This window comes from Phocoena sinus, chromosome 11 (genome assembly GCF_008692025.1).
Source record: "Phocoena sinus isolate mPhoSin1 chromosome 11, mPhoSin1.pri, whole genome shotgun sequence".
Classification (NCBI taxonomy): Eukaryota; Metazoa; Chordata; class Mammalia; order Artiodactyla; family Phocoenidae; genus Phocoena; species Phocoena sinus.
The window spans coordinates 63,442,871-63,469,589 of NC_045773.1; the positions used below are offsets into that span (position 1 = coordinate 63,442,871).

General features: G+C 44.7%; 2 protein-coding genes across 5 annotated transcripts; one reads left to right on the forward strand and one right to left on the reverse strand.

Annotated features, from left to right (window-relative positions):
- Positions 1 to 238: 238 nt before the first annotated feature.
- Positions 239 to 21,169, reverse strand: VPS52 (VPS52 subunit of GARP complex). 4 transcript variants are annotated; one of them, XM_032648705.1, is made up of 20 exons: positions 20,844 to 21,169; positions 19,921 to 20,005; positions 19,711 to 19,763; positions 19,455 to 19,530; positions 19,197 to 19,264; positions 18,749 to 18,924; positions 18,219 to 18,369; positions 17,836 to 17,936; positions 17,592 to 17,724; positions 17,388 to 17,445; positions 16,887 to 17,020; positions 16,288 to 16,443; positions 15,711 to 15,829; positions 15,310 to 15,433; positions 14,924 to 15,019; positions 14,706 to 14,813; positions 14,414 to 14,479; positions 1,491 to 1,602; positions 1,155 to 1,273; positions 239 to 951 (listed from the first exon to the last, which is right to left on the reverse strand). In XM_032648705.1, the coding sequence occupies exons 1-20, from the start codon at positions 20,931 to 20,933 to the stop codon at positions 805 to 807; spliced, it is 2,172 nt and encodes a 723-aa protein (XP_032504596.1). In that variant the 5' UTR covers positions 20,934 to 21,169; the 3' UTR covers positions 239 to 804. The 4 variants fall into 4 exon arrangements, with proteins under 4 accessions (XP_032504596.1, XP_032504597.1, XP_032504599.1 ...); XM_032648707.1 differs by lacking the exons at positions 239 to 951; positions 1,155 to 1,273 and adding an exon at positions 13,052 to 13,114 and having other exon boundaries at positions 20,844 to 21,151; XM_032648706.1 differs by lacking the exons at positions 16,887 to 17,020; positions 17,388 to 17,445 and having other exon boundaries at positions 20,844 to 21,164.
- A 77-nt stretch (positions 21,170 to 21,246) lies between these two features.
- On the forward strand, positions 21,247 to 26,149 carry RPS18 (ribosomal protein S18). Its single transcript, XM_032648709.1, has 6 exons — positions 21,247 to 21,353; positions 21,823 to 21,921; positions 25,437 to 25,523; positions 25,612 to 25,713; positions 25,821 to 25,912; positions 26,033 to 26,149. The coding sequence occupies exons 1-6, from the start codon at positions 21,351 to 21,353 to the stop codon at positions 26,106 to 26,108; spliced, it is 459 nt and encodes a 152-aa protein (XP_032504600.1). The 5' UTR covers positions 21,247 to 21,350; the 3' UTR covers positions 26,109 to 26,149.
- Positions 26,150 to 26,719: the final 570 nt, after the last annotated feature.

Sequence of the window (26,719 nt, forward strand, 5' to 3'; positions counted from 1 at the left end):
AGGGCCATTTCCTCCACCAGGCTGGTTACTCATGAAACAGTCTCCACCCTAAAAGCACTACAGCCACTCTTTTGGCCTGAGGTAGCTAGGGGTGAGAGGTAACCATGTACCCCTACTTTCTGGACACCCACCAGAAGGGATGTAGGCCCAGGAGGTAGTCAGAGAGCAAAGATGACCCTGGAGCAGAGATGGGGCTACTTGAAGGCCCCAGGAGGAAGGAGAAAAGAAATGGGAAAAGAGTGTTATGTTAAATATTTATTGTTTTCTGCAGACTGACCTTGGTGTAACTCTCAAGCCAGGAGGGGACTGGTTAGTGTTCAAGTTGCTGAGATCTTAGGTCAAAAAGCTACAGAAAAGAACTCAGTTTAAGGGAAAAAAAAAAAAAATCAACCATTATGAGGCAGTCTCCCCTTGCCACACCAATTCGAAGAGTCGAGGCTTCACACCTCATAACATGGTGACAAGAGCTCAGTGAACCAGAAGGTTTTACTGGGAGAAGAAAAAAGCCCTGGGGGTGGGGCAGTGGAGGGAAAGAGGAATGACAAAACTGGAAAAATAATAAAGGTCATTTTGGAAGCCCAGGAGGAAGTGGTCCTGAGAAACCTGAAGACATGGGAGATTCTGAAAGCCAAAGGGATTCAGCTTATCCTGATGAGGAGGGTCCTGGGAATGAAGGAAGGGTGAGACATGTCAAGGACCTGGGAGGCAAGGGAAGAACTGGAAGGGGGCCCCCAGGTGAAGAAGGGTATGGGATGGGGCACAGAAGTCCATGGAGAGGGCTGGCGGCTCCCAGGGTCCGGCGCATCAGAAGTTGGGCTTGTGCTTCTTGAGCTCCACCATGAGGTGGTGGATGTTGATGAGCTCGGCCCGGGCAGGCAGGGCTCGGAGCTGCGGCTGAGACAACACCCGGTGGAAGCGATGATAGAGCTGGATCAGCTGGGTCAGCGCTCCCTGCTCAGAGAAAGTCACAGAGATGAGAGTTGGGGTGGTGCTAAGGATGATGATAGGAGTCAGGTTAGGGCTTATCCAGAACTTTGGGCACAGCTAGTAGTTGAAGATCAAGGGTCATTTGTATGATTCTGAGCCCAGAGAAAAGAGGGGGGGAAATCAGTGATGGGGTGGGGTGGGAGCGGGGACTGGGAACTGCAGGTCACCTGGATGATACTGGTTCCATTTTTGAAGTTGGTGAAACTCCGCATTACATCCTGACTCAGAGACTCCACTGATGATTTCCAGGAACTACCAAAGCCACGGATTAGCTGAGTAACCCGGGCTGAGAGTAGGAGGAAAGAGATCACAGCTAAGTGATATTTGATCCCTCTACGTCTTCCCCAAGGCATAGCCATCCTCACCATGCAAGCCCTGTTTCCTAGTGTTCTCCCAACCCACTCTTTCCTGCTCGACACCCTCCCCATGTAATCTGCATCCTTGAATTTTTCTTTTCCATTCACCTTTCCACTAACCCCATCACAAGCACCCCATTCTCAGACCTTCTTCCCCTCGAAGTCGTTCAGCTTGTCCACGCTCAATCAAAGCCTCAGCTTCCTTCACAAATGCCACCAGACCCCCAAAGGGGGGAGACAGCAATTCTTCAATGAATTCCTGTAGAAACATACACACGTACAGAGTTGAGTTTACTGGTGTTGGCAGATTTTCCCCAATTCTGGCACATGCCCAACTTGGTCCTTAGAAAACTCCCATAACAGAACAGCTAAACTCTGCAAAGGTCATATACTTTAAGACACTGCCAGACTCACAAGAAGTAGGGGAAATCTCCAAGGATTACCCTCCTCAAAAAAAAATTTTTTTTTAATTACATTTGAAAAAAATTGAGCTGGGAGCAGAGGGCTGGAACCAGAGAAGTGGACAACTGGGAGAGACAGGGCTACCAGAAGGCGAGTGGCCATGGCAACTCTGCTATCGGGAAGCTGAGCCTGACGCTAGCCTTGAGTGGGGATGCTGAGCCTGGTCTCTCACAAGAGCCTCAAAGAGGTGCCAATGTAGACCCAGGTGGACGGCATCTTTCAGCTATTGCAAAAGGAGAGGTAAATCTTCTCTGAAATCTCCTCGATCCCAATTTAGGCCCCTATGACTGCTTAAGACCAAGAAAAGAACTCAAAGATCACCAGTCACAGAAGAAAGCAAGCTACCACGAGAGTCAGCACAGACAATAAGCAATGGACTTAGACCTCCAAAGACTGCCAATGTTAGAACTGTCAGATACAGAGCAGCTGTACATTCTATAAAAACTGTTCAAAGAAGTTAAAGGTACAGACACAAACATGACCAATTAACAAGATTAGGAATGGAAGGACTTGAAACAAAATGGAATTTTAAAGAAATGATTTAAAAATTTTTAAAAAGTTAACTGGCTAAATCGCAGATTAGAAATACCTGGAAGCATGATAGAGCAAATTGGAATTTATAATTAAAGAACTGACTCAGAAGGCAGCCCAGACAGATAAGGAGATGGAAATTTTTGAGACACTGATAAGTACAGAAATCTAATGGTCTAGGCAGTGATCATTGATGCTACTGGCAAAAAGAGAGCCAAGACGACATTATGTGCCCCTGATAGAAGTACACACCACTACCTCTCAAATAGCCTTGTAAGAAAAATCTAATTGGAACCTGATCAAATCTTTCCATCGAATTACACATTTATGGGGAAAAAAGAACAGTTTAGGCATGCCACGGAATGCAGTCAGCAAAATCCAGACTGTACATCATTCTACATGACAAATGACTCCATTTCTTCCACAAATAAATTGCAGAGCGGGGCAGGGGGGTAAGATGGAAGGGAAATCTGTAGATTAAAAAGAGACATGTGAAAAAAAAGAGAGACATGTATGGACGCATGTGGATCCTGACTTGAACCACTGTTTATGAGATAACTGGGGATACCCGAATACTGGCTATTTTGAGAGTGTTTTTTTTGGCTGCACCACACGGCTGATCTCAGTTCCTCGACCAGGGATTGACCCTGGGCCACTGTAGTGAAAGCGCCAAATCCTAACTACTAGACCACCAGGGAACTCCCTGAAAGTGATAATTTTTTTTAAGTGTGATAAAGTATTGTGTTTTTTAAAACACATCCTGATACAGATGAAGTGATAGGGATGTATAGGATTTAATTCAGGGACTTCCTTGGTAGTACAGTGGGTAAGAATCTGCCTGCCAATGCAGGGGACATGGGTTCGATCCCTGGTCTGGGAAGATTCCACAGGCCGTGAAGCAACTAAGCGCGTGTGCCACAACTACTGAGCCTGAGCGCCACAACTACTGAAGCCCGTGTGCCTAGAGCCCATGCTTAGCAACAAGAGAAGCCATCACAATGAGAAGCCCACATACCACAATGAAGAGTAGCCCCGCTCACCACAATTAGAAAAAGCCCACGCGCAGCAACAAAGACCCAATGCAGACAAAAAAAAAAACTTTTTAAATTCAAAATCACTGTGGGTAGCGGGGACAGGTGGGAGAAGGATGAACAGTGAGTGTTGATACAGATGAAACAAAACTGTCTGTGAGTTGTTATTGGTTGAAGATCTGTGATGGCCCCTGGGAGTTCACCATGCTATCCTCTATATAGCATGTACATTTGAAATTTCCCAAAACACAGAGTTAAAATGAAAAAACAAACAAGTAAAAAACAATGCAAGGGAGGAATTAAAATAGGAAAAGAAAAAAGAAAAAAAAACAAAAAACCCAACCCAAATAGTAAGATCTGGTAAGGTGAAAATGAAACTTTTATTCCATTTAAAAATAAACTACTTCCACTTAAAAATCTTTTGTGGAATCTAATATGGTACAAATGAACTTGTCTACAAAACAGAAATAGAGTAGAAGCAAGAAGAACTACAATCCTGCAGCAGGTGGAACAAAGACCACATTCACAGAAAGACAAACAAGATGAAAAGGCACAGGGCTATGTACCAGATGAAGGAACAAGATAAAACCCCAGAAAAACAACTAAATGAAGTGGAGATAGGCAACCTTCCAGAAAAAGGATTCAGAATAATGATAGTGAAGATGATCCAGGACCTCGGAAAAGAATGGAGGCAAAAATCGAGAAGATGCAAGAAATGTTTAACAAAGACATAGAAAAATAAAGGAACAAACAGAGATGAACAATACAATAACTGAAACGAAAAATACACTAGAAGGAATCAATACCAGAATAACTGATGCAGAAGAAGGGATAAGTGACCTGGAAGACAGAATGGTGGAATTCACTGCTGTGGAACAGAATAAAGAAAAAAGAATGAAAAGAAATGAAGACAGCCTAAGAGACATCAGGGACAAAATTAAACGCAACAACATTCACATTATAGGGGTCCCAGAAGGAGAAGAGAGACAGAAAGGACCAGGGAAAATATTTGAAGAGATTATAGTCGAAAACTTCCCTAACATGGGAAAGGAAATAGCCACCCAAGTCCAGGAAGTGCAGAGAGTCCCATACAGGATAAACCCAAGGAGAAACACGCCGACACACATAATAATCAAATAGGCAAAAATTAAAGACAAAGAAAAATTATTGAAAGCAGCAAGGGAAAAATGGCAAATATCATATAATGGAACTCCCATAAGGTTAACAGCTGATTTCTCAGCAGAAACTCTACAAGCCAGAAGGGAGTGGCATGACATACTTAAAGTGATGAAAGGGAAGAACCGACAACCAAGATTACTCCACCCAGCAAGGATCTCATTCAGATTCGATGGAGAAATCAAAAGCTTTACAGACAAGCAAAAGCTAAGAGAATTCAGCACCACCAAACCAGCTCTAAAACAAATGCTAAAGGAACTTCTCTAAGTGGGAAACACAAAAAAAGAAAAGGACCTACAAAAACAAACCCAAAACAATTAAGAAAATGGTAATAGGAACATACATATTGATAATTACCTTAAACATGAATGGATTAAATGCTCCAACCAAAAGATATAGGCTTGCTGAATGGATACAAAAACAAGACCCATATATACGCTGCCTACAAGAGACCCACTTCAGACCTAGGGACACATACAGACTGAGAGTGAGGGGATGGAAAAAGATATTCCATGCCAATGGAAATCAAAAGAAAGCTGGAGTAGCAACACTCATATCAGATAAAATAGACTTTAAAGATTGTTACAAGAGACAAGGAAGGACACTACATAATGATCAAGGGATCAATCCAAGAAGAAGATATAACAATTATAAATATATATGCACCCAACATAGGAGCACCTCAATACATAAGGCAACTAACTGCTAACAGCTATAAAAAAAGGAAATCAACAGTAACACAACAATAGCGGGGGACTTTAACACCTCACTTACACCAATGGACAGATCATCCAAACAGAAAATTAATAAGGAAACACAAGCTTTAAATGACACAACAGACCAGATAGATTTAATTGATATTTATAGGACATTCCATCCAAAAACAGCAGATTACACTTTCTTTTCAAGTGCGCACAGAACATTCTCCAGGATAGATCACATCTTGGGTCACAAATCAAGCCTCAGTAAATTTAAGAAAACTGAAATCATATCAAGCATCTTTTCTGACCACAACGCTATGAGATTAGAAATCAATTACAGGGGAAAAAAACGTAAAAAGCACAAACACATGGAGGCTAAACAATACGTTACTAAATAACCAAGAGATCATTGAAGAAATCAAAGAGGAAATCAAAAAATACCTAGAGACAAATGACAATGAAAACACGATGATCCAAAACCTATGGGATGCAGCAAAAGCAGTTCTAAGAGGGAAGTTTATAGCAATACAATCCTACCTCAAGAAACAACAAACATCTCAAATAAACAATCTAACCTTACACCTAAAGGAACTAGAGAAAGAAGAACAAACAAAACCCAAAGATAGTAGAAGGAAAGAAATCATAAAGATCAGAAACAAATGAAATAGAAACAAAGAAAATAATCGAAAGATCAAGAAAACTAAAAGCTGGTTCTTTGAGAAGATAAAATTGATAAACCATTAGCCAGACTCATCAAGAAAATGAGGGAGAAGACTCAAATCAATAAAATTAGAAATGAAAAAGGAGAAGTTACAACAGACACCACAGAAATACAAAGCATCCTAAGAGACTACTACAATCAACTCTATGCCAGTAAAATGGACAACCTGGAAGAAATGGACAAATTCTTAGAAAGGTATAAGCTTCCATAACTGAACCAGGAAGAAATAGAAAATATGAACAGACCAATCACAAGTAATGACATTGAAACTGTGATTAAAAATCTTCCAACAAACAAAAGTCCAGGACCAGGTGGCTTCACAGGTGAATTCTATCAAACATTTAGAGAAGAGTTAACACCCATCCTTCTCAAACTCTTCCAAAAAATTGCACAGGAAGGAACACTCCCAAATTCATTCTATAAGGCCACCATCACCCTAATACCAAAACCAGACAAAGATACTACAAAAAAAGAAAATTACAGGCCAACATCACTCATGAATATAGATGCAAAAACCCGCAAAAAATACTAGCAAATAGAATCCAACAACACATTAAAAGGATCATACACCATGATCAAGTGGGATTTATCCCAGGGATGCAAGGATTCTTCAATATATGCAAATCAATCAATGTGATAAACCATATTAACAAACTGAAGAAGAAAAACCACATGATCATCTCAATAGATGCAGAAAAAGCTTTTGACAAAATTCAACACCAATTTATAATAAAAACTCTCTAGAAAGTGGGCATAGAGGGAACCTACCTCAACATAATAAAGGCCATATATGACAAACCCACAGCAAACATCATTCTCAATGGTGAAAAACTGAAAGCATTTCCTCTAAGATCAGGAACAAGACAAGGATGTCCACTCTCACCACTATTATTCAACATAGTTTTGGAAGTCCTAGCCATGGTAATCAGAGAAGAAAAAGAAATAAAAGGAATACAAACTGGAAAAGAAGTAAAACTGTCACTGTTTGCAGATGACATCATACTATACATAGAGAATCCTAAAGATGCCACCAGAAAACTACTAGAGCTAATCAATGAATTTGGTAAAGTTGCAGGATGCAAAATTAATGCACAGAAATTGTTTGCATTCCTATACACTAATGATGAAAAATCTGAAAGAGAAATTAAGGAAACACTCCCATTTACCATTGTAACAAAAAGAATAAAATACCTAGGAATAAACCTACCTAGGGAGACAAAAGACCTGTATGCAGAAAACTATAAGACACTGATGAAAGAAATTAAAGACATACAAACAGATGGAGAGATATACCATGTTCTCGGATTGGAAGAATCAATATTGTGAAAATGTCTATACTACCCAAAGCAATCTACAGATTCAATGCAATCAAGATCAAATTACCAATGGCATTTTTTACAGAACTAGAACAAAAAATCTTAAAATTTGTTTGGAGACACAAAAGACCCCGAATAGCCAAAGCAGTCTTGAGGGAAAAAAACAGAGCTGGAGGAATCAGACTGCCTGACTTCAGACTATACTACAAAGCTACAGTAATCAAGACAATATGGTACTGGCACAAAAACAGAAATATAGATAAATAACAGGATAGAAAGCCAGAGATAAACCCATGTACCTATGGTCAACTAATCTATGACAAAGGAGGCAAGGATATACAGTGGAGAAAAGACAGCCGCTTCAATAAGTGGTGTTGGGAAAACTGAACAGCTACATGTAAAAGAATGAAATCAGAACACTCCCTAACACCATACACAAAAATAAACTCAAAATGATTAAAGACCTAAATGTAAGGCCAGACACTATAAAACTCTTAGAGGAAAACATAGGCAGAACACTCTATGACATAAATCACAGCAAGATCCTTTTTGACCCACCTCCTAGAGAAATGGAAATAAAAACAAAAATAAACAAATGGGACCTAATGAAACTTCAAAGCTTTTGCACAGCAAAGGAAACCATAAACAAGACAAAAAGACAACCCTCAGAATGGGAGAAAATATTTGCAAATGAAGCAACTGACAAAGGATTAATCTCCAAAATTTACAAGCAGCTCATGCAGCTCAATATCAAAAAAACAAACAACCCAATCCAAAAATGGGCAGAAGACCTAAATAGACATTTCTCCAAAGAAGATACACAGAATGCCAACAAACACATGAAAGAATGCTCAACATCATTAATCATTAGAGTAATGAAAATCAAAATCAAAACAATGAGATATCATCTCACACCAGTCAGAATGGCCATCATCAAAAAATCTACAAACAGTAAATGCTGCAGAGGGTGTGCAGCAAAGGGAACCCTCTTGCACTGTTGGTGGGAATGTAAATTGATACAACCACTATGGAGAACAGTATGGAGGTTCCTTAAAAAACTAAAACTAGAACTACCATATGACCCAGCAATCCCACTACTGGGCATATACCCTGAGCAAACCATAATTCAAAAAGAATCGTACCACAACGTTCACTGCAGCTTTGTTTACAATAGCCAGGACATGGAAGCAACCTAAGTGTCCATCGACAGATGAATGGATAAAGAAACTGTGGCACATATATACAATGGAATATTACTCAGCCATAAAAAGAAACGAAATAGAGTTATTTGTAGTGAGGTGGATGGACCTAGAGTCTGTTATACAGAGTGAAGTAAGTCAGAAAGAAAAACAAATACCGTATGCTAACACATATATATGGAATCTAAAAAAAAAAAAAAAAGGTCACGAAGAACCTAGGGGCAGGATGGGAATAAAGACACAGACCTACAAGAGAATGGACTTGAGGACACAGGGATGGGGAAGGGTAAGCTGGGACAAAGTGAGAAAGTGGCATGGACATATATACACTACCAAATGTAAAACCGATAGCTAGTGGGAAGCAGCAGCATAGCACAGGGAGATCAGCTCAGTGCTTTGTGACCACCTAGAGGGGTGGGTTAGGGAGGATGGGAGGGAGGGAGATGCAAGAGGGAAGAGATATGGGGATATAGGTATATGTATAGCTGATTCACTTTGTTATAAAGCAGAAACTAACACACCATTGTAAAGCAATTATACTCCATTAAAGATGTTAAAAAAAAACTGCAGTGAAAAACTGATAAACTTATGAATTTCAAAACCTCTCTCTCAACTACTGATAAGTAGACCAAAAAAAATCAGTAAAGATATAGGTGATGTGAACATCAGAATTAAAGAGCTTGATTTCCACACCTGACAATCAAAGAATACACAATCTTCTCAAACATACATGGGGGACTTTCCTGGTGGTCCAGTGGCTAAGACTCTGTGCTCCCAATGCATGGGCCCTGGGTTCGACCCCTGGTCAGGGAACTAGATCCCACATGCCGCAACTAAGAATCGGTACGGCCAAATAAATTTTTAAAAATTAAAAAATTTATAAAAACATTGGACATTTACAAAAGTTGATCGTGTCCTAGGCCAAAGCAAATATAAATAAATTTCAAAAAATTTTCAAATTTCAAATATTCAGTACCAAAAGGCCACATTCTCCATCCACAATGCAATTAAGTTAGACGTTAATAACAAAAAGATAAAAAACTACTTTTGGAAATTTAAAAACACTCCTCTAAAAAATCTCATGGATTGAAGAAGAAATGACTGAAATATAAAAATTCTTAGAACTGAATAATAAAAATGCTACATATTCAAACCTACAGAACTCAATAAAAGGAGTACTTAGAGGGAATTTCATAGTATTTTTTTTTAAATGGCAGTGCCACAGTTTTTTTTTTAATTAATTTATTTTTGGCTGTGTTGGGTCTTCATTGCTGTGCGCGGGCTTTCTCTAGTTGCGGCGAGCAGGGGCTGCTCTTCGTTGCGATGCGTGGGCTTCTAATTGCGGTGGCTTCTCTTGTTGCGGGGCACAGGATGTAGGGCACAGAAGTTGTGGCGCGGGGGCTTAGTTGCTCCGCGGCATGTGGGATCTTCCCGGACCAGGGCTCGAACCCATGTCCCCTGCATTGGCAGGCGGACTCTTAACCATTGTGCCACCAGGGAAGCCCAGGAATTTCATAGTTTTAAATCTTCCTGGATGTGTGTGCTGGCAAGTTCTAAGATACTTCCAAGGAAGAGATCATTTCAATCTCAAACTCTTTCAGAATAAAAAGAATGAAGAAATACTTCCTTCCCACCTTCCTCTACAAATCCAGTATGACTTTGGTACCAAAACCACACAAGTACAAGTACAAGAAAAGAACATCACAGGCCAATCTCACTTCTGCACAGAGAAGCAAAAATTCCATATGAATTAGACCAAATCCAGAATGGTTTAACATTCTAAAATCTACAAATGTAATATACCACACAGTAGATTTTTTTTTAATTGAAGTATAGTTGATTTACAACATTGTGATACTTTCAGGTGTATAGCAAAGTGATTCAGATATAGATATATATATGGATAGATATATACATTCTTTTTCATATTCTTGTCCATTATAGGTTATTACAAGATACTGAATATAGTTCCCTGTGCTATACAGTAGGTCCTTGCTGTTTATTTTATATATAGTTGTGTGTATCTTAATCCCAAAGTCCTAATTTATCCCACCCATGACATAATAGATTTTTTAAAACTTAAATATATGATTACCTCAATGTATGCAGAAAAAGCACACATTCTTGATTAAAAGTTCAATACCCATTCATGATTTTTTAAAAATTAATAACTTTTGGCATACTAGGGATCGAAAGGAATTTTCTTCACCTGATAAAGGATATCTATAAAAAACCTACAACAACAGTACTCTTAATGCGGAAATGATGAAAGCACTCCTTTTAAAATTAGGAAGAGATAAGCATTCTCACTATCACCACTTCTATTCAACCATTCAGCTTTGTACTGGAGGTACTAGCCAATGCAGTAAGAGAATAAAGACATAGAGAAATTAAATACACAGGGATCAGAAAAGAAGAAATAAAACTGTCACAATTCAGAGATGATGAACGCCTACAAAGAAACATACACACATCTCCAAAAATATTATTAGAAATAATTTAGGGGACTTCCCTGCTGGCGAAGTGGTTAAGAATCCGCCTGCCAACGTAGGGAACACGGGTTTGATCCCTCGTCCAGTAAGATCCCACATGCCGCAGAGTAACTAAGCCCATGAGCCACAACTATGGAGCCCGAGTGCCACAACTACTGAAGCCCGCGCGACTAGAGACCATGCTCCACAACAAGAGAAGCCAACGCAGTGAGAAGCCTGCGCGCCGCAATGAAGAGTAGCCCCTGATTGCCGCAACCAGAGAAAGACACGAAAGCCTCCACGCAGCGATGTAGACCCAGCACAGCCAAATATAAATAAATAAGTTAAAAAAATAAAAATAAAGTTAAAATGATACTTAAAAAAAAGAATTTTGGAAGGTGGCTGGCTATATATATAATCCATGTACAAAAATCAACAGCATTTCTACACACCACTTCAAACAAGTAAATTTCTTTTTTAAAACACAATATTTAAGGAACAACAGTTTATTTAAAGGACAAATCCTAAAAGAATAAAGTCCAAACAGAGAGAAAAAAAATGTAGTTATTATTTCTAGTAATTCCTAGTATTATTCTTAGTAATTATCCCTAAATAAATGTAGATTTACTTCTAGTAGGAAAAACTATGATTAAAAACTCTTAGCGCAAGAGTGATTAAAAGGAATTTTCTTAACCTGATAAAGGGCATCTACAAAAAAACCTACATCTACATTACTCTTAATGAGAAAATGATAAAAGCATTTCTTTTAAACTCAGGAACAGGATATTATTCAACTATTAAACTGTCATAGAGGTCCTGGCCAGAAGAGTAAAAGATCAAAGACATAAGAAATTAAAGGTAAAGAATTGGGAAGGATTTATGTATTCCTAGTAGGACTAAAGCTACATATTACACCTACCTAGGAGCAATTCTAACAAAAGGTTTGCAATATCTTTGTGCTGAAGACTATAAAAGGTTATCAAAAGACAATAAAGAATATATTTAAAAATGTAGAGAGGGGCCATGTTCCTGGATGGGAAGTTTCAATATCAAAAAGTATCAATTCTTCTAAACTGATCAATGCAACTACATTCAAAATCATTAATGAGCTTTTCTGAAAACTTATAAGCTGATCATAAAATTTACATGAAAAATCAAAAGGCCAATAATACTCAAGATAATGATGAAAAAGAAGGTAGGAGAGGGAAGTCCCTGGCAGTCCAGTGGTTAGGACTCCGCATTTCCATTGCAGGGGCATGGGTTCAATCCCTGGTTGCAGAACTAAGATCCCACAAGCTGCATGGTGCCACCAAAAACAAAACAAAACAAACAAAAAAGAAGGTAGGAGAATTTGTCCTAAAAGCATGATAATTAAAACTGTTTTGCAGGTAGACAAATTGATCAGTGGAATAGACTAGAGGCAAGAGGCACATGTTTGTGGAGTTTTGCTGTGTGACAGAGACAGGACTACAGATCAAATGGGGAAAGAAAGGGACTTCCTATAAATGGTTCTAGGCCAATCATTTTTCCAAACAGAAAATAGTTTCCTACCTCACATCATACACAAAAATCAATTCTAGGTAAATTTAGGGCTTAAAAGTAAAAAGCAAAATTCTACAATATTAAGAAGAAAATGAAGTATAATATTTTTCTGGCTTTGGGGTAATTAGGGATTCCTTAAACAAGACACAAAAATAAGGATCATTAAATTCATCAAGTTACAATTAGAAATTTCTGTTCATCATAAGACAACATAGAAAAAGTACAAAGGGGAATTCCCTGGCAGTCCAGAGGTTAGGACTCTGCACTTTCACTGCAGAGGGCCTGGGTTTGATCCCTGGTCAGAGAACTAAGATCCCACAAGGCTCGCAGAGTGGGCAAAAAAATTTCTTTAAATAAAATTAAATAAAAAAAAAAAAGTTAAAAGATAAAACACCTCCTGAAAGGTATCTGCAACCTATACAATCAACAAAAGATTAGTAGGTAAATGTATTAAGAACTCTTATAAATCAATAAGAAAAACACAAACAGCCCAAGTTTTAAAAGGTCAAATGCTGACAGACATTTTACAGAAAAGAAAAATTTGTATGGTTACTTAACATTTGAAATGATGCTCAATCTCATTAGTCATCAAGAAAATGCAAATCAAGCTCCCAGTGACACCTACCAGAAAGGCAAAGATAGTCTGATCTATCATATGTTGGAGAAAATATGACTCATTGAAAATTCTTATACATTTCAGGTAAGGAATAAACTGGTCCCATCACTTAGGAAAACAATTTGGCATTGTCTCATAAAGTTGAATACTAGCGTTCTCTAGATGCAGCAAGCCTACTCCTACCTCCAAGAGAGATTCTTTTTTTTTTTTTTGCGATATGTGGGCCTCTCACTGTTGTGGCCTCTCCCGCTGTGGAGCACAGGCTCCGGACGCGCAGGCTCAGCAGCCATGACTCACGGGCCCAGCCGCTCCGCGGCATGTGGGATCTTCCCAGACCAGGGCACGAACCCGTGTCCCCTGCATCGGCAGGCGGACTCTCAACCACTGCACCACCAGGGAAGCCCCAAGAGAGATTCTTGATAAAACTTTTGATATATCTATGTGTGCTAAAAGATATAATTGTTCATAAAACAATGCTCACAGGAGCAAGAAACTGGAAATAATCCAAATGTCCTCTGTTATATTCACACAATGTAACATTATATTGGTGAAAAAGAACGAGCTACAGCCATATGTCATAACAGGACAATACTAGAAAAATTATGCATGAAATAATCCTGTGATTCTTGCTTTTATGGCACTCAAACCCAAAACCAAATAGTTAGTTTTTGCATGCCTATAGCTCTTTATTTATTTATTTATTTTTTGGCCACACCATGCGGTATGTGGAATCTTAGTTCCCTAACCAGGGATCAAACCCATGCCCCCTGCAGTGGAAGCACAGAGTCCTAACCACTGGACCACCAGGGAAGTCCCTATGGCTGTATTTTTAAAAGCCAGGGCATGATAAAGACAACATTTAGGTCAAGAGGTGCCTCTATGTGAGACGCAGGGTGATGAGGTGGGGTTTATTGCCAAGGTGTGTGGTAGGTATATCATTAAAAAAGTACAAAAGAAGGGCTTCCCTGGTGGCGCAGTGGTTGAGAGTCCACCTGCCGATGCAGGGGACACAGGTTTATGCTGCGGAGCGGCTAGGCCCGTGAGCCATAGCCGCTGAGCCTGCACGTCCAGAGCCTGTGCTCTGCAACGGGAGGGGCCACAACAGTGAGAGGCCCACGTAGCTAACGGCCCCTACACACACACACACACACACACACACACACACACACACACTGTCTCTCTCTCTCTCTCCCTCTCTCTCTCTTTCTCTCTCTCTCCCTCTCTCCCTCCCTCTCTCTCTCTCTCTCTCTCTCTGAACTAAACAGCACATGGGACTATCCGTTTCCTCTTCCCCATACCCCTACCTGTGTCCGAGCATTGAGCAGCTGTTGGAAACTTTCAACCTCTTTGCTGTCATCCGCAGCCCGCTCCTAAGGGAAGACAGATGGAAATCTCAAGTTTGGGGAGAAGCTGCCCTTCACGTCAGAATATCCCCTTCTCCCCACATTTACTGTACATAGCCAGACGCTGTGCCAGTCTGCAAGAATAAAATACCAAACAAAGCCAGAATGATCTTTGCCCTCGTGGAGGTAACGGAGCAGTGGGGGGAACCCAAATTCTCCAGGGAGGGAGACAAGGAGAAAGGGCTTCAGGTACCATCAGCACCCCGAGCATCATGTCGTAGTTGTTGATCAGAAACACAAGCTGCTCCTTCCTTGAGGAGAACTCGGCTGCCACTCGGAGGACAAAATTCTCCACCTCCACCTGAAAAAATGAGAGGAGGAGGTGACAGGAGCAGGCAAGGGCCCCCACCTCACACTCCAGCCCCCTGCAGCAGCGCTGTGGCTCGGAAACCTCTCCCAGCCGCCCCTCACCTGTAGCTGGCCTAGCAGCTGCATCGTCCGTTCATTGGGAATCGTCTGATTGATGCTGACAAGAGCCGAGGAGAACTCTGCATAGCGGCGTGTGATCTGGGAGAAAGAAGGTAGGAAGAAAAATCAAGCCAACCCCCTGGCCCAACCCATGAAACCCCCAACTCCCTTGAAGCTGGCCAACCGGTCTCTGGGTGACTCCCACCTCCAATCCCTCCCACCACAGTGCCCAACCCACCCTGAGTCTGACCACACTCCCAGACTGCCCCTCACGCAGCGTGGCTAGCTGTCCAGCCAGGCCCATGGACACAACCATGAACCTGGGTGACCCCTGCAGCGAGGCTTCGAGCCCTGCCTTTGAACGGCCCGTTACCCCTGCCCGCCCTCACGTAGTGAGGCCGAGTGTCCAGCCCCCCGAGGCGCTGAGGGTCAGTGCTGCGGACACTCTGGACGTTCATCTCCAGGATCAGTTCAAACCGTGGCCACAGCAAGGTAAGCACTTGTTCCCAGTACCTGTGGGCTTGATCAGAATCAGAGATCTGGCAAGGAACATCAGGGGTGGGGGCCAGGGGGAGGGTGTGTGTGCAGGAACCCTGATCGACAGGTGATAGCTGGTGGAGGCTGGAGTGGGTGTGAAAGGTGCGTCTGGAAGCAGCAGTACTGCCTCTAGACAGACAAATGGGAACAGGGTCAATGGTTCAGGTCAGGAGGAGCCCACGGGTCAGGGCAGGCTGGTGCAAGACCAAAGGTTTCAAGGCCAGTGGGACATCAAGGACCAGAACTCAGCGACCTGTCCAGGGCAGGAACATCCCTCTTGGCTGCAATGTTGCGGAATCGGAGGACAATATGGATACAGAGAAAAACAGCAATGGCGTCATAGCAGTCAGTGAGGTAAGACTCCAGGTGTTTCTGTGATTTAGGAACAGGCAGGGGATTGGAAGAGAGCATCTGTTACTTTGCTTTTCCCAGTGGCCACGGACAGATGCTTGTGCTCCCCTGGGGACGTGGCACTGGGGAGGGGATCTAAATGGGAAATGCTCCCTCCTTCCCTGCCCACTGGCCACTCGGGTGGTCCTGCAGCCTTGCTCCCCAGATCTAAGATCACAAGCCCATCATAGCAGAATTCAGGGCTGAGCACCAAGGTTTAGGGGCCCCTGAGTTTTCAGGTGCTGTCACCTGTGTGTCCCCAGGAGCCTCTGGGACCCCAAGCTTTGATGGTTTCATGGGGAATCACACAGCAAGGACGTGGCTCATGCATTTTAGAATGAAGGGATCCTGGTTTCAGTAACCCCAGGGCTGTGACCTCACTGTGGTGCTGACAAGAACTGGGGACAGAGTTTTAAGAGCCCGGGAGCGAGGGAGCCTACCAGGGTCATGTTGAGCGTGCGGCCCATGACTGCGTGGAAGAGATCGTGTGCAGCCGAGCCAGACACAACAAAGAATTCACAGATGAAAAGGTATTCACGGCAGGAGTTGTCGAGGAGGGCGTAGTGCTGGCTGCGGAAGAGGGCCTCGAAAGGATACTAGGATGGAAGGGGTAAGAAAAGAGACAGACGGGATGGACCCCAGTACCAGCAGTCCATGGACACAGCTGGGAAATCAGCAAACCTGGGTAATGGGAGCTCAGGAGACCCTCCCCATCTACCCCTAGTCCAGGCTGTGAGAGAGCATCCTGAACGGGTACTGGAGAGGTAGGGGGAGGGGGGGCACGAGAAGACGCCGCCTCCACCTGCTGTTGCTGCTCCCATATCCCCCTTCACACCTGCCTCATGACACATCACCCACCTCTCCCCTCTCTACACCCTAAGTCAACGGTCCCAACCCTCTTATCACAGAACACTGGGGTGACTGGAGAAGGGGACTCCCACGGGCCTGCAGTGGGGGAAGCTTTGCCCTGAGGTCTGTACTCGGAGTTCTCCCGCCCCCCACCCCCACCCCGTCGGCTAAGGCTTGCTCCTCCTCCTACCCTCTGTTCTCCCCGCTGGGCGGTGTGGGGCACAAGGATGGGAGCTTCCAGTTCAGTGGGGGAGATGACAGAGCCCCGGGTCCCCAGGGTGAAGATGGTGTTCCTGCTGCGGAGGGATGGCTTTGAGAAGAATCGTGGCGAGTCAGAGTCAAGGAAAACAGTCACATCACAACTGTGATGGAAGGTCAAAGACTCAGGACCTCCAGGGGCCCCCAGCAGCCAGACACAGCCCCAGGGTCCCTCTTTCCCAGTTCTGGGGCCCCACTTCACCTCACATCGGTGAATGTGCCCTAAGGAGCCTCTACAACACCTAACATCATATGCAAAACTCTGTGTCAAGATGATTTGTGCATTTTTCTGGGGAGGGAGGCCACAGCCTTGATCACATTCTCAAAGGTTTTGGTCCCACAGAAAAAGGTAAGCAGCAGTGCCTTGGAGGCTGGAGCCCGAAGCCCCCTCACTCTCCAGACCCAGCATGAGGGCCCCTCAGCTCCAGGATATCTTTCTTGGCTGTATCTTCTACACCCATTAGATCATCCTTCTCAGCGACCTCCTCATACTAGAGAAAAGAGCAGAGGGAACTGGGAACCATCGCTTCCCAAAGTGCAAGAAAAAACTGTCTTTTTATCCTGTCCCCCATTGCCCCGTAGCTGCCCCTCCCCGCAGCCCAGGGGCCCAGGACTGCCTCTCCCTCCGTGGCCTCACCTGCACCTTCATGAGCCGCCCCAGGTAAGAGCGGTAGTAGGACAGGTAGATCTTGCTCAGTGTCTCCACGTACTCGTCCCTGATCTCCTTTGCGGTGGCCCGTTCGTTGCCCAGCAGGAACTGATAGAAAAACCTGGAGATGCCAGGGACCAGTCAGTCTCCCTGACGGCCCAAGATGCCCAGCATCACGCTGGGCTGCTCAAGGGCTCCGAGGCCACCCCCAGCCCTTCGCTTGGGCGACAACCTGTACTTCAGCAGGGCTGTCTGGGGGATCTGATAGTTGGTCATTGGTTTTCTGAAGGAATAGATCTTCTGAAGGATGAACTCTCGGATCTTCGTCACTGCCTAGACGTGGGGGACCAAACACAGGGCATGAAGCTGCAACCTCACTGTTTGGAAATTACTGAGGGAAGGAACAAATGTTGGATATGGAAGAAGGAAGAGTAGAGAATATCTCTTTGATATTTCTTAAGACTTTCAGGGGAACCCAGAGATGTGCTCTGCTAGGTAAAGGCAAGGTGAAGCTCTTGGGCACAGGCTACAATGAGCTTTGCCAGGGCAATTCAGGGTGGACTTCTCAGGGAGGCTGGTTTGAGTAGTCTCTAGGGTATCCACCCCCCTCCCCACCTTGATCCGGAGCCGGTCGAGCACGCCTCGGACGTCTGCACAGGCCGCTGTGCCCCTAGCCTCCTGCTCTCGGACTGCAGCTGCCTTGGCATCCAGCTCCTGCAGCTGCTCCAGGAACCGGGGCTCTGTGACTGGTGCCTCCAGAATTGCCCTGGGGAGCAAGGAGGGGTGGGATGGGGGAGGAGGGAGACCCAGACACCCCTAGACTCTAAACCATACCCCTGGCATCCAGCCTCTGTCTCCTCTCCCTTCTTACACTGCATCATAGAGTCAGGACACACAAAGTTTTCTGTTCCTAGAGACACACACCTCCACCACCCACATAAGCCTTGGACCCCCTTCTCTACGCCCAACCCTGGATGATTCCTAATCTTTGATGCCTAAAGCCTGCATCAAGGTTAGGAAGAGCTGTCAACCCACTCATCAGTTTCTGGAAGTGACGTGATGGAGACCCATGTGGTAAGTAGGGTAGGTCGCTCCAGCCCATCTACTTGGTACAGACATTATGCCCCTTCAAACTGATGACTCACGTGACCAGAGCAGAGGGCACCACCAGACCATCGACAAGCTCCCCGAGTTTCCCCCGGACAGCCTGGCGGTTTCGAAGCCGAATGTTCATGGCTCCTGACTGTTCCTGCAGTGTCCGGATCTCAGAGCTGATGGAGCTGAGATCACTCTGAAAAGCTCCCAGCATCTGCTCCATGCGCTGGGGGAAGGTGGAAGGGTTGGTAGGGGACGAGGGGGCCACCCAAGTTTCTTGGTAAAATCTCCAGTATCTATCAGTCCGAGGGTAGTGGATGATAAGGGAAGAGGTACCTGAAAGGTCACTGGCAAATAACACCAGTCATAGCGGCAACAACAAAAATGGCTGCTGAGGTCACCCTGAAAGTGACTCTAACTGTCCCCGCCGGAGGCTGATGATGTAAAGAAAGGTCCCAGAGACCATGATCTGGGCTCAGGATTATGAGGGTTACTAACCTCAAGGACAGCATCACAGGCTGTGATCTGGTTGTGCAGAGATGCTATGTTTTCACTCTCTTGGATATCTGACTCACAAAAAGTCAAGGGGCCTCACTGTGGAAATGGAGATCCTCAGACCCGCAGGACCCCTCCAATTTCTCCCTGAGATGACATAAACCTCAGAGAGAAGATGGCAGCCCCAGCTGGGCTGTCAGCACCATCCCCCCCAAAATGCCCATTTTAATAACACCACCCTTTTTCTCTGCTGGAGGATACAATCCCGAATGGATTTCTGCTCAATCTGCTGTAGCTCCAGCTCAACCTGCTTTGAATAGTGACGGAGATCCACACCCTGGGAGGACAGAAACATGACAGGTCAGGAGGGAGTCAGTGAAGGGATGCTGGAACAGAGTCAACGAAGGACTAGAGAGTAAGATACCAAGGTGGTATTAGAAGAGCAAGAGATTGTTTTCTTCTTTTCTCTGAGGGGAGGGTAAGTGGAGGGACAGATTAGTATAGTGGAAAACCTCACCGTTTTAAGAGCTTCCTTTACTAACTCATCCTCCAGATTCGCCTGAATGTGAACTGCAAATAGAAGTTCATCATAAGGGTCCATCCAGCTCCTCCACAGCTCCATCCCCACATTGAATATCCGCACACTAACCCCTGCCCTAGTACTTCCAGCCCCCATGCCTCTCAGGTTATAGGAACTGCATCCCCCCACCCCCGTGCCATCACTTACCATCCACTTCATCCAGGATGAATTCATCAGAGGTGATGTCCAACTCTCCAAGCTGCAATGGCTCCTGAAGACCCGGACCACCCTCCTGGAGAGGGACAGGTTAATGGGAAAGCAAGGGGGAGAACAAAATACAATGGGATAATCACCAACCCTTCAAGTGGGGGAGAAGGACTTTCACTGGGGAGCCATAGGTAAATACTAAGTCCAAAAATTCCAAAAGCCTCATATTGTCTCAGTCTTACTGATTGGGGCTGATGGGCAGGGAATATGACCAGCAGACAGGCAACCCAGAAAGGGCGGAGGTGACCAAATGAGGAAAATTAGGAGATGCAGAGGACAGAGCAGAACCTGCAGTTGAATTTAAGATCTCTAGACTCCTGCTATCTTAGGTGTTCTATCACCATCCCTCTCGGGAGCCCCAGCCTTTCTAGAAATGCCAACTAACCTATAGTGTTTACCTACATGCCAGGTGCCATCTTATTTGTATTCATTTGCCTAATCCTAACCGACAACCTATACAGGTCTTATTTTCTTCACCTCATAGGTGTGGAAAGTGATGGCACAGAGGGACTAGTTAACTTGCCCAAAGACACACAGTGCAAGTGGCAGAAATGGAATTAGAACCCAAGCAATCTAACTCCAGAGGCCATGTTCCTAGCCGTTACTCTACACTGCTTCTCTATTCTGCCCAAACATCTGGAGATTAACTGAAATTGTGGCCCCAGAACCTGAGTCTCGGCCATTCTGGTCCCCGCTCAGGTTCAGGTCCGATTGCAGGAAGGTGTATGGAGAGCCAAACCGGGTAGCATCACCGGTAGCAGCCGAGCTCCCAACCTTGTGCCTAAACCCAGCCTAAACCTTTGAGAATGTGACGTGAGGAGATCGGACGAGACTCTGGAGGAGAAACAGCCCTGCGTTCTCACCAGCGGGCCCTCTTCCTCCTCCATATCTGAGGCTCCGGCCCGCAACACCAGCTCCCGGGCGGCTGCAGCCATGGTCGCAGCGGCGGCCATTCCGCGCAGCCTCACTTCCGGCAGCTGTCAGGCGAGTCTGTTCCCCGGAGTGGAACTACAAGTCCTGGAGTGTCTTGCACTGCGCGAAATCGCTCCCAGATATTTGAGTTAAATTGTTTGCCTCCAGCCTTTCCCTTTCAGCTCTAACCGCTTCACCCAAGTGCAAATGGGAATCGGAAGTCTTAAGCACGATCTCAATCCGGAACCCTCGTTGCTCTCACACCCAAGAACTTTACGAACACGTAAAGAAAAACCGCACCGGAAGTCTTGGCTCCCAATTCAGACTCTTGCACAGTTTCCGGAAACTCCTCATCAAGATCGCTCCGCCCCTTCCGACGGGTCGTGATATAGTGCTGGTACGTCACTTCTGCTCTCTCTTCCACTGGAGGCCTACACGCCGCCGCTGGGGCCGCCGCCATGGTAAGACTGGAATCGGGACGGGGATCTGGCGACATCGGAACCGGGGCAAGGAAGGTCTGCTGTCAGGGGGCCGAAAATGTCCTACTCTGGGGGCCTGCAACTTTCTGTGTGGAGCCTTGGATCGCACCCCTGGAAAAGGACGACTAAAGACAGCCAGTTCTGGGGAGTGGGGCCGGAGGAAGTCATTCCGCGGGCGCTGGAAAGGCTTGGGCGTGAGTGGGGCCCTCCGGCTTCCGCCACTCAGAGTGTACTTTGGGAACGGGCAGGAGACGTGCTTCCTTCCGGAGGTTGCGTTTTTCCAAGCCTGAACACTTGATGCTCCTGCTGTCTGCAGGACTGAGGAGTTTGTTGTGTCGTGAAAACCTGACGGGGGCTTCTTGCTCTCTGTGTGACAAGCTTAACGCTCGTGTTTGAGGTTACAGTTTAATAGTAGTTCACGGTGTCTAATTTCTCCCCGAATCTCTGTCAGTCTCTAGTAATCCCCGAGAAGTTCCAGCACATTTTGCGAGTACTCAACACCAACATCGATGGGCGGCGGAAAATTGCCTTTGCCATCACTGCAATTAAGGTAAAGTAGGGTAAGGACTACTTGGGTTGTAAGTGAAACTTGGGTTGTTAACAATTGAGCTTTCGTTAAGGCAAGGTGGAGGAAGTCCCAACCAGATCACCACATCTGCTGGGTAAAAAAAGAATAGTTAAGAGTGCAACTAGTCCCCTTATCCCCGTAACAATAGTTGCCCCAAAAGGTAAGTGATAAAAGCCAAAGAACAGTCTCAGGTCAACCCAATGTATTTCACCTAGGGGATGGGGAATGGGTTTGGTTGTCTACCTGAATTCACTAAAAACTTCCTGGACTATCAGCCATCAATCAGCTTGTAAGGTCCGTGCTAGATTTGGTTTCTGCCACTCTCCCCCAGTGCATCATAACAGCAACTCTTCCTGGGAAATGTGTATATCCTAGGAATTGGGTTATTGTACATTTTGAAGGGTGAGTAGAAAAGCTGAGAGATTCTAAGTTGGGAGATGGGAGGTGTCACTATGTCATGACAGGACACCATTATAAGTATTTTATAGATAGGTTGTTAATTTAAAACAGTATATCATAAGCTTTTCTTTGTAAGATCCATCGCATTTACTTTTTCATTCTGTAATTCAAGGAGCACAGCTTTCATACTTAAATGGTACATATGAAGATTGCTTCCTTCTGTTCTGTGAAATTAGTAAGGCAGTGTGGAATACAGTACAGGCTTACCTCGTTTTATCGTGCTTAGCAATAACGTGTTTTTTGTGGCAGCCCTGTCTCAAGGAAGTCAGTTTTCAATAGCATTTGCTCACTTGGTGTCTCTGTCACATTTTGGTAATTCTTGCAAGATTTCAAACGTTTTCATTACTGTGTTTGTTAATGGTGATCTGTGATCAGCGGCCTTTGGTGTTACTATTGCAAAAATATTTAGACTTGATGAAGACTCGGGTGATGGTTACCACTTTATAGTAATAAAGTATCTTTTAACTAAGTTATGTATGGGGTTTTTTGAGACATAAATTTATTGCTCCCTTAATAGATTACATAACTTTTACATGCGTTGGGAAACCAAAATATAATGTGTAGCTCCCTTTATTGCAATATTCACTGTTTGGCATGGTCTGGAACTGAGCCCACTATCTGTGAGGTTGCCTGTTGCCTTTTAAAGGCTGTAGGTGAGATAGTGAAAATAAAAGATGAGCATGGTTAGTAGGATACTTCTGTTAAACCCTTCCTCTGCCTCTTTGAAATTAATTAGTTTGTTATCTGTTACCCTAAGTGTGTGTCAACCTCTGTAGTCAGCTTAAAACAGTTTAACCAAAGCAGTTTCCGATACTTAATGAGTATTTTGATAAATCTTTTTATTAACTTGATGCCCTACTTATCACTGGGAAAGATTAGATATAGACAGGTACTAGGGCCGTTGCTACTTGTGTGGAAAGTCAGCCTTTGCTGACTCTTCCTCTGGTGAGACAACCGAAGCTTGCAGGTGGCCTTTTTGGGGGGTGGGGAGTTTTTAGCTATTACATATAGTGCTATTACATATGTTCTAGTACATGTACATATACATTCTTAAAGAACATCCATCTACATTTCTGGTAGGTATATAATATGTTTAGCTTTAGTAAATACTGCTAAACAGTTTTCCAAAGTGGTCGTATCAATTTACACTTTCTACCAGAAGTGTATGGGAGCCCTGTTGCTCCACCACCTTTGCAGGTGGTCTTTTGTTAATGATCTGGAATGTAGGGTGGGGTAATACTTAGAAACTGGAAGAAAGTTGCCGGGGGAGGTTGAGTATAAGGAGGGGTTCCTCAAGAAAATGTAGTTAGAGGAGCAAGGTTAATTGGCCAGGGAAAGGTGAAGTATTGAAGTTGGCACAAGCAGAAGAGGGTATTTGCTGAGAGGTAATACACACCTGCAAGGTTATTCTGTGCCATGATCCCTTTGTTTTGTTTCCATTTGTCCACTTTTGCTATGAATATTTCTTAAGGCTGGTTGTTCTGCTCTTTCTCTAAATCAGGATGATAACTGTTGTCTGTGGATTGTTTGGAAACATGGAGGGGGTTGGAATTGGTCACAATGACTGGGTTTCAGAGACTAGTATGAAGTTAGTATCAACTCTTCTGTTATATGGTCTAGGCCCTTGAGCTACAAAGATGAGAAAGTGATGATTTCCTGTAGTGTACTCTTCTGGATGGAGAGAATAAGGGTGGTCTGCTTGGGGCAGAGTAAAGGGAATCTGTGGGTCTAACTTAGGAGGTTGGCAAGCCGGTATCTAAATAGGGCTTTCAAAAATCTTAGCTTGACAGCAACTTTTTAAAAAACTTGTTTATGGAAAGTTTTAAACACTTAAAAATAGAAGGAGGGGCTTCCCTGGTGGCGCAGTGGTTGAGAGTCCGCCTGCCGATGCAGGGGACACGGGTTCGTGCCCCCGGTCCGGGAAGATCCCACATGCCGCGGAATGGCTGGGCCCGTGAGCCATGGCCGCTGAGCCTGCGCGTCTGGAGCCTGTGCTCTGCAACGGGAGAGGCCACGATAGTGAGAGGACTGCGTACCGCAAAAAAAAAAAAAAAAAAAAAAAAAGGAAGAGAAAGTTTGAGAGAGACTTAAGATCCTAGTCTCTTCCAGATCAATCTGGTAATTTGACTTCCTGGTCACTTTCTTACAGAAAGGAAGTGCCATCTATTTCAGTTTCCTGGGGCCCTTGTAACACAGACTTGTTAGCTTCAAACAACAGAAACTTAATCTCTCAGTTCTGGATGCCAAACATCCTTGGTTTCTTTGTGTTACAGCTGCATCACTCTAGTGTCTCGCCTCTTATCACATGCCTTCTTCCCTCTGTGTCTGTGTCCTCTTCTTTGATAAGAACACCAGTCATTGGATTTAATCCAGTATGACCTCATTTTAACAAACTATATTTCAAAATAAAGTAACATTTTGAGGTTCCGGATGGACGTATATTTGGTGGGACACTATTCAACCCAGCACACAGTCCTTCACTATCCAAGTCAATTTGGCTTGTGAATTCAGGTGGCAAGGAGTACCAGTGGTGGTGGTGATATGATGTCACTGATTTAAGTGTTTATTTTGATCGTGCAGTGACCTGCCCAAAGGATCATGGCCTGTCACCCTTAGACATCGTGAGCAACTGACACTCCTACCCCTTAATGAACCTTACTAATTCACAATACCCTAATCTTGCTGCCTTGGTGCTACATCAGCTCTGAGGGACATCAGCTTCATTCTCCACGATGCAGAAATGAGGAGGTGCCGTTCTTGGATGCTGCTGTATTGTCTTAGCAGCATTTACAACTATGTCCGTATGCTGGGCAAGTGGGGAAAAAAGATTCTGCTTTCAAGGGGTATATGCCCCAAGTTCTCTGGTCCAGCCCTGCCTCTGAACAAAACTTTTTCTCTTTTAATGATTAGGCTTTGTATCTGGAAGAGTATAAGGCATTAGGTTATTTTAGGACCTACCTTTCTGTGCTTTTTGAATCATGGGTCTATAAAGGAAACCCAAAAAATCAGACTCATCCGACTCTGAAACCTTTCCTCAGGGTGTGGGGCGAAGATATGCTCATGTGGTGTTGAGGAAAGCAGACATCGACCTCACCAAGAGGGCAGGAGAGCTCACTGAGGATGAGGTGAGGACAAGGAAGGGGGGCTGGGGGTTGGGCCTATGGGGAGGGGGCGGGGAGACCATCTGGACCTGACCCTTGTCCTGCCTGCCAGGTGGAACGTGTGATCACCATTATGCAGAATCCACGCCAATACAAGATCCCAGACTGGTTCTTAAACAGACAGAAGGACGTGAAGGATGGAAAATACAGCCAGGTGTGTATTAAGATGGGGGAGATTAGAGAAAAGCAGTGTGTCCAGTTAGAATTGGTCATAGGCCAGGGGGTAGAACAAGCATACCTCACCGTCTCCTTTGTATCCAGGTCCTGGCCAACGGTCTGGACAACAAGCTCCGTGAAGACCTGGAGCGACTGAAGAAGATTAGGGCCCACCGAGGGCTCCGCCACTTCTGGGGGTGAGTGGGGCGGGGGGTTCATCTCTGCCTGTCCCTAGACTCCCAGGGAATTCTCACGCTCTTTTTCCAGACGTTTTGTATGGTGTAAGACCTGTAACCCTTCTCTTTTCTCACCTGCAGACTTCGTGTACGAGGCCAGCACACCAAGACCACAGGCCGCCGTGGCCGCACCGTGGGTGTGTCCAAGAAGAAATAAATTTGTGGGCGTTGTCTGTTAATAAATAGTTTATACAGTTATGGCTTCCTTCTTTATGGTTCTTTGCATTTTTCTGGAGACGCTAATAGGGAACATGTTCTCACACTGGGCCCTGTTGGTCATTTTCCCTCCTGCCTGATTTCCCCACTCAGTTGCCCAGACAGTGTCCTTGGTCTTGTTTAAAGCTATGCTGTTGCCACTCCCCACTGCGGGAAGCAACATTTTACTTAGTGGTGCCCTGCTCTCCAGGTGGGTGGGAGACGGGGCAACCAAGACGCTCATCCTCGAGGAGGAGCCCTCACGATTTTCAAGACTAGGCTCCCTATTGTTGGCTTGCAGGGTGTTGAGGCTTGTGTAGGTAGTTGAGCCTAGCCGGTTGCCGCTTAGGTGAGTATTTCCAGGTCTTTACCACCCTAGGTTTCTGAGAGTTGGGGGGAGATGCTGATTTTGGTGACCCGGAAGAGCTGAGCGGCAGCGTGGGGGGGGCGGGGCGCATTGTTGCCAGGGAGCCGCTGCCGTTCCGGCTGCACAGCGTTCGCCCGCTGTGCCCGAGGCCCGCGCGTCCAATTCCATTCTTGCCCAGTTTCGGGGAAGACCGTATTTGTACACCA

What these genes read in the sequence shown, in the direction of transcription:
- VPS52 (XM_032648705.1), bottom strand. Translation starts at nt 20,933, where the DNA reads ATGGCCGCCGCTGCGACCATGGCTGCAGCCGCCCGGGAGCTGGTGTTG. An exon ending in TCGACCGGCTCCGGATCAAG is followed by an intron (nt 17,937 to 18,218) that starts GTGGGGAGGGGG and finishes CCCCACGTCTAG; the next exon opens with GCAGTGACGAAGATCCGAGA. An exon ending in TGCTCAATGCTCGGACACAG is followed by an intron (nt 1,603 to 14,413) that starts GTAGGGGTATGG and finishes ATGTTTCTACAG; the next exon opens with GAATTCATTGAAGAATTGCT.
- RPS18 (XM_032648709.1), top strand. An exon ending in GAGAGCTCACTGAGGATGAG is followed by an intron (nt 25,524 to 25,611) that starts GTGAGGACAAGG and finishes CCTGCCTGCCAG; the next exon opens with GTGGAACGTGTGATCACCAT. An exon ending in GGGCTCCGCCACTTCTGGGG is followed by an intron (nt 25,913 to 26,032) that starts GTGAGTGGGGCG and finishes TCTCACCTGCAG; the next exon opens with ACTTCGTGTACGAGGCCAGC.